This window comes from Micromesistius poutassou, assembly GCF_964030765.1.
Source record: "Micromesistius poutassou genome assembly, chromosome: 11".
Taxonomy (NCBI): domain Eukaryota; kingdom Metazoa; phylum Chordata; class Actinopteri; order Gadiformes; family Gadidae; genus Micromesistius; species Micromesistius poutassou.
Window position 1 is genome coordinate 10,932,297 of NC_140281.1, and position 7,701 is coordinate 10,939,997.

Below are 7,701 nucleotides of genomic sequence, written 5' to 3' on the forward strand. Positions count from 1 at the left end.
AATGGTTCCAGGTGTTCCTTTTGAAGTGGAAATGAGAAGCAGCAGACTGCTTTTATTGGCTGCCAATACACAATACACAATACACACACACACACACACACACACACACACACACACACACACACACACACACACACACACACACACACACACACACACACACACACACACACACACACACACACACACACACACACACACACACACATACATACATACATACATACATACATACATACATACATACATACATACATACATACATACATACATACATACATACACATACACACACACACGCAGAAAGTCATGCATACCTCAAGTCTTTAATTCAGATGTGTACGAGTGGAACATGCTGTATAGATCTTTCATTACATTTTTTTTAATAAGAAATGTGTTTTCTCACAACCATATGTTCTGTTGATTACACAATGCTAAGTGTGTGTGTGTGTGTGTGTGTGTGTGTGTGTGTGTGTGTGTGTGTGTGTGTGTGTGTGTGTGTGTGTGTGTGTGTGTGTGTGTGTGTGTGTGTGTGTGTGTGTGTGTGTGTGTGTGTGTAGTGCCAGCACGTCCAACGTGGCCAGGATGGAGGAAATGGAACGTATGCTGCTGGAAGCTCAGGCAGAGAAGAGCCGCCTTCTGGAGCACAAGGTAGCACACACACAGTGTATATTCTACACACACACAGTGTATATTCTATACCCACACACACACGCTGTATATTCTATACACACACATACACATACGTCTCATGATTAGATGATTAGAATAGTAAAGCGATCTGATGAATTCAAATAAACGTGCAGAGCCCCATTAGATGTGCAGTTATAGAAATCACTCAGCCGAATAAGTTTAAAATGCTGCCTGGATTTGTTAATTACAAACATCATCATAATAAACAAATACAAATACAAACATCATAACATCATAATATACGCCATATGGTGGATGCTTTGGTCCAAGGCGTTGTGCCCAAACCGCGGTTTGCATGCATCGTAGTCCCTAGGTGGGCCCCCACGTTGGGCACCCTGGGGTCGCGTCTCACACACCCTGGCGTGCTTCTGAACCCTTCCAGGAGCAGGAGATGGAGGTGCGGAAGCAGGCGTTTGACGAGGAGCGGCGGCGACGGGAGGACCTGGAGAAGAGGCTGCAGGAGGAGACCAGCAGGAGGCAGAAGCTGATCGACCGAGAAGTCAAGCTCCGGGAGAAGCAGCGGGCCCAGGTGGGGACAGAGTTCTGTTTGTGTTGGGTTGTTGGTTGTTGGTTGATTCCTTTTCCTGGTTTGTCGTCCTATTTTGAAGGAGCGTTGATGAGCATTTTGTGTTTTTTGGATCGTTGAAAGGATTCATTCATTTGATATATTTAAGGGACTTATTAAAGATCACTTCTTAGAAAGGCCACAGCTGTCTGTCAGCTATTAGTGAGTGAAATTCTCTGTGAGAATATCTGTTTATATTTGAATGTGCTTTCCTCTGTAAGAAACCATTTAGACTTCAGTCCACCCCTCATTTCTGACCAATTAGGGCATCTCTTCCCTGATTGGTTCTGTGAAATTCCCCAGCTCTTTTCTGCGCTCGTTTCACAATTAGCAAATCTCCCCTACTGCAGCTTTAAGGGATTAATCAAATAAAAATAAATAAATCACCCATTTCTTAATTGGTCCCTTCCAGTCGCGACCTCTGACCCGCTACCTGCCCGTGCGCAAGGACGACTTTGACCTGCGCTCACACATCGAGTCAGCGGGCCACAGCGCCGACACCTGCTTCCACCTGTCGCTCACGGAGAAGACCTGCCGCGGGTACCTGGTGAAGATGGGCGGCAAGATCAGGACCTGGAAGAAGCGCTGGTTTGTGTTCGACCGCAACCGCCGCACGCTGTCCTACTACGCAGGTGAGCCCCCCAGGAGCTTTCGGAGGGAGGGGTTTTAGTTTAGGGATAATCGTTTCATGTTATATTCTGAGTAGTCCTATGAGATGGATCTGGGTGTCTTGTGATTTTGAGGAGCTATTCATGCAAGTTTATACATGCGAGTTCCTGAAGTTAAAAGTGCTTAAGCTGACGTTGTGTTCAACACAACTACACGAGTTGATCGCTGTCTAAAGTGAGCTTATGTATTGATTCTTCCTTGCAGACAAGCATGAAGCCAAACTGAAAGGAGTCATCTACTTCCAAGCCATCGAGGAAGTGTATTATGACCACTTGAAGAATGCGCACAAGGTGTGTGTGTGTGTGTGTGTGTGTGTGTGTGTGTGTGTGTGAGAGTGAGAGTGAGAGTGAGAGTGAGAGTGAGAGTGAGACATTTATTGGGGAAAAACAATGACGCACCAAAAAATATATATGTCAGTCTTAAGTCCAACCACAATGTCCCATTGAAATCTATAATATGTACCCTTTGTTTTTCTTTCTCTCTTTCGCTCTCTCTGTGAATCTGTGTGTCTCTCTCTCCCTCTCTCTCTCTGTGCCCCAGAGCCCCAACCCGTCCCTGACGTTCAGTGTGAAGACCCACGACCGGGTCTACTACATGGTGGCTCCGTCCCCCGAGGCCATGAGGATCTGGATGGACGTCATCGTCACCGGTGCCGAGGGCTACACCCAGTTTATGGTGTAGCCACGGCAACCAACCTCCACTGTGTCACACTTGGGACCCCCCCCCCCCCCCCCCTCCCCCCTCCCCCCTCCCAGATGGAGCATGTGGGTTTTTTTTACAGGTTATTTTATTATGTTTGTCTTAATGGATGGCATTCTCATTTTGAAATGAGGTGTGTGTGTGTGTGTGTGTGTGTGTGTGTGTGTGTGTGTGTGTGTGTGTGTGTGTGTGTGTGTGTGTGTGTGTGTGTGTGTGTGTGTGTGTGTGTGTGTGTCTTTGTGGCACCCTAACTTTTTTTTGGATTGAATGAACAAAGTGTGATTGTGTGTCTTCTAAGAGTCTTTCCCAAGATGTAAAATAAGAAACGGTCTAGGAATTATTATCAACAGATTGCTGTTATGTAATGACAACCATAATTATTATGATTCATGATTGAGGAAGGGGTTTCTCTGCTCAATCATGAATCAATGAGCGGTGTCTTTTGAAATCCTTTCGTAAACCTGTTTGACAGAAGGCATGTTTTCTTAAATGTACGGTGCCTTTCAACCAAAGCAATGCTTTTATCCAGTTGCTTTTCTTGGAAAATAATAAATATTGTTCTTGCAATTAATCAGGAATTTGACTGAAATGTTGGTTAGCCATGCAGACTTTATAGTGAAATGTAAATACATATTTCTGTGTTGTGTTTGCCATATATTGGACTCTTTATATACGAGCCTACTCTTATGTTTAATGGTCAACATGTGATGTATTTTATATATTGAATGACCATTACATGTGCTGTTAGGAATATATTGCATAGCAGTCATAGCGAAAATGGAATCAGAGTTTATTTTATTTTCTGGTGAGAGATAGAAGACAGAAATGTTTTTGCTGTAGCTCCGTGTTGCTATTTTGATTGACGTTGATCTTCAATTGACATTGAGTACACATGACACCCATTTGCTCTGCCTAAATACCCTCTCTAAATTGTTTAATATAATATGTGCTTTTCGCCATCTTAGAAAAGGAGATGCCATACTGGGCATTTGGATAACAGGTTTGTCAATGCAATGCAACAGCTTGAAAACCAGTTGACCCTTGTATACAAGTAATCGTTTTCATAATAATAATTATACATTGGCATGTTGAATTACCACTTGGCCTTCTGTTTATATCTCACATGTATTATACGCTGTATTATAGTTGCGCTTTGTCATACAACATCTCAAACATTTTGTGCCTTGACAGTCGCAGTCGACATGTTACATTGTATGGAACTGTTTATTACCCACTATAATCGCAAAGACATTGTTCCATCTATTAGCATGTATCAATATGTAGTTAGGAAGACGAAACATAAATAGATCTGGGCCTTTTATTGTGAAAAAGGTTTAAAAGAATGTTGGCCTTTGATACAGACGAATACAACAAGGAAGATTTGAGTTGGTACCGACTCAAATCCCACATCTATTGTGAGACACAGTGAACTTGTGGCTCCACCAGCAGAGAGAACTTTTACTTTGGAATCTACAAGTACTATATTTTACATGATTTATTTGTATTTGTATTGAGGGGCCCATTTACAAAACAAATACAGATTATATATTTATGGTTTTAACAATGCATGTATCTTTCTATTTTAATATCAATAAAAACAATATTCGTAACGTTGTTTGCAGTTATCATTTGTAATAATAAACTCATACTATCTTTCATTACCTAGCTTAGGCATGGTTCCCGAATGGTCTCCTACGACCAGTTCAGTAATGCATTACATTACTGGCGTGAGATTCTGTAGAATCTTGTAATGCATACCTTATAGCAGGGTCCGCGGGTGTACTGGGCTGGGCTTTAAGCCCAGTTCAGACCAAAGATTCGCGACGCAACGACTTGCAACGAGACGGTTTTAGAACGTCGCAGGGGAAAAGTTGCAGCAGTGTGAACTGGTCGTCGCAAGGCGTCGCAATTTCTCTTCAGCCCATCAGGACACAGCACAGAACAATTTAGGCTTATTAAATAGGCCTACAAGTTGTAGATCCTTATCTTTGGTTCCAGAACAACGATTGTAGATAACGTTAGGCTTGAGCTGATTCATTGACATTATTTTAACGGGACCACCGTTACCGTTACACGTTAGCCGTTGTTATGGTTACATGCTGCCAGTCCGACATGTTCCCATTCCGACAGTCCTGTGCACGTATGCAAATTAGCCATGTGCAGCTGATACAGCGGTAAATTGTAGGCCTACTTTTAAATCAATAAAAGTAGGCCTACAATGTACCGCTGTATCAGCTGTTCTTTCCCAAATCATTTAACCAATCATTTACCCTAAAACTAGATTTTGTTTTGGAAGCCTGGAATATACTTTCTCGAATGCATTATTGTTATTATTATTATTTTAACGCATGGCATAGCTTACTATACTTCATTCATGCAGCCCTATGGAAAAAAAAAATGTTTCCACAATCCACACGCTATTTCTATGCAGTTTCACACGTATGTGTGACATAGCCGAATTATATTTAGAATGTCTGGAGAATGGAGGAAAGACGCGAAGTTCAATGGATACAAAAATATAATTTATTTACTCTTTTTTTTTAAGTATAAAACACACAAGAAACACACAGAAATAGTAAGAACATGGGCCCACAAATTCACATACAAAATGACGAGTCAGGCTACCTTTGCTTATCCAGATGAATGCCCTACCTCCTGGATGATAAATCCCTGTAGAAATAATAAAACATGCTTTTCACTCCAAACCAAACAAAAGAAAAACTTAAAACTAAACTTAAACAAACTAAAGAAAATAACACAGTAGGCCTACACACATGCAAAAAAGCGAATTAACACCACTAGAGGGGGATAAATCCAGCCACCAGCAGGGGAGGAAGCCAGCAAGCGACAAAGCCACCAACACTGATTTACAGTCAAGCGTTAATAACAAAACAATTTACAAAACAACTGTGACCGGGTGAGCCATCTCCCTCCTGGTCACTGCATGATGCTGTGCCAGCCGTACACAGGTTAATTGGGGGGCGGCGCTGCGTGCGTGATTTAAAACAGGTGTGTTGGGCACTACTCTCCCTCTTGACTCCACACTGCAGTGAGTCTGTGTCGGTCGGCGTGCATGCCCATGTCTCCGCGTCACAATATTAAGTGCTTGGAGCGACGGTGAGCCGGAGGGGGCGAGCAGTTCGGTGGGCGCGTGCTTAGGTGCAGTAGAGCTCGGAGCGGGACGCTGTAATGCAGCGTCTCCCACTCTCCCACTAGTGCTGTACTATCCATTTGGCGTCCTGGTGTGTTCCGGTCATTGGCCACCACGACGAGGTCCGCTGTTGTCCTGGTTCGAGAAGCTTGTCCTGGATCGAGAAGCTTGTCCTGGATCGAGAAGCCTGTCCTGGCTCGACTAATCGGACTGAGAAGCTCGTACTGGCTCGGGTCGCTACACGTGGCCGCAGCTTCGGTCCGGTGTGGACACGATCCAAACGAGTGGCTCGCCTGTCTTTGTTTTACGTAATTGCTGCTCCTCACACAGCAATATCAATTTTTAATAGTATATTCTTTTGTTTGACTTTTGATTTGTTTCTGTTCAGCCTAAATTGGGTTAAATTAGGATTTCGTTCTTTTGTTAAGTTGTTTATACATAAATTAGTATTTGGTTTTGATATTTCTTTTTGTTAATAATTGCAATTGATTTCCCTTTCTTTTAACTGAGGTCCCAGATGTCCCCACACTGTGCCTGATTGTAATTTGTTTTCTTGTTTTTTTACCATAGGTGCTGGGTCCCAGCGAGCGGCAGCCCTTCCCTGGTGGTGTTTGACAGTTTTGTTGCAGTGCACACTGGTGGTTTAGTTTGCATTTATCCCCTTTTGAGTTCCCTGCCGCCGTGGTAAGCCCAGCCCTGATTGGTGCCTTTTGGTTTATTTTGCCAGTGTGGTGGTCCCATCTGGGTGCCCTTGTTCCCCCCCTGCATTACTCTTAGTTTTGTTATTTTAATAATTGTTAAATAAAATGTTATTCTTTTTGAAACCACGACCTCTGGACCTTGTGTGATTCCGGACCTGTGTTGGCCTTTAGAGGGCTATTTCCTGGGGTAGAGTCCCAGGTGGCGTTGTTGGCAACCTACATCACGCATACACCTAACACCCGCTCCCGCCACACAACGATCAACACTATCACATGAACACGCACACACCGGCACTCGGATTAGAAGCCCCCAAGCAAGCGGCCCTCCAGCTAGCGGTGGCTAGTAGCCACCTGACAGCCAGCCGAGCCTAGACGAGCGGCCGGAGAGGGAGATGCGACCTCACGACAGCGAGGGGATCGGGCCGCACAGCAACAAGGGAACAGAACAGCAACAGCATGAGTTGCAACAGACCCTGAGAGGAGTGGATAGCCATTACAACAATGTTAGTCTAATTTATAGAATTGACTAAGGGGACGGAACACCTACCGTATGACAGAGAGAGAGACGGAACCCAGACAGAGGACCACCGCGTCCGAATACTGTAAACAGCAACATAATTCTACATGAAGTAATCTTAATAATTAACCAATATCCAGTCGAGAACGGAAACAGTAAGAGCCTACCTGAATGTGAGATAGACACGCACGCTACAACATTGATGAGGTAGAAAGTACGAGGTTGGGTGTTAGTCCAGGAAGTGCAGCACGCCACCGTGGCTAGAATATAAACAGAACACTAACTTCTCCAACTCAGATAACTAACAGCGTTAGAAGATGGCTAAGTGTGCATACCTGTAACCCGATGGCAAACAGTGCAGAAGGTTGAAAGAGGGGCGAGAGACCACGATGAAGCGGTTCCGGACAGAAGAGGCGAATGTCTCCCGCGGAGCCTGCACCCTATTTATGGTGCACCGCTGCTAATTTCCCACTTACGAAGTGGGCGGGGCGGGGAAGAGACATTCAACCCACCGGTGCCAGTTCAGTGAGCGCTCTTCCTGTTACATATGCATAATCTTTGACATAATATTTAACATGCAAGTGTAGTGGTGCCTGGTTGCTGCGGGGGAAAATCAGCTTTGCGCCGGGTGCAAACTAGCAACGACACATGCGTCGGTGTAGAAAGTAAATTGCGCCGGGCGCAAGATAGGGACCTTCTTCTGTTT

The 7,701-nt window shown here is 44.3% G+C and overlaps 1 protein-coding gene across 1 annotated transcript in view; it reads left to right on the forward strand.

Moving 5' to 3' along the window:
• phldb2b (pleckstrin homology-like domain, family B, member 2b) overlaps positions 1-4,190 on the forward strand; it is a 44,802-nt gene extending 40,612 nt beyond the window's left edge. The window contains exons 20-24 of the mRNA XM_084475145.1: positions 561-651; positions 1,076-1,222; positions 1,671-1,890; positions 2,132-2,217; positions 2,468-4,190. Coding sequence (XP_084331271.1) covers positions 561-651; positions 1,076-1,222; positions 1,671-1,890; positions 2,132-2,217; positions 2,468-2,608 — 685 coding nt within the window. The 3' untranslated portion in view covers positions 2,609-4,190. The remainder of the gene's footprint in view (positions 1-560; positions 652-1,075; positions 1,223-1,670; positions 1,891-2,131; positions 2,218-2,467) is intronic.
• The last annotated feature ends 3,511 nt before the right edge of the window (positions 4,191-7,701 follow it).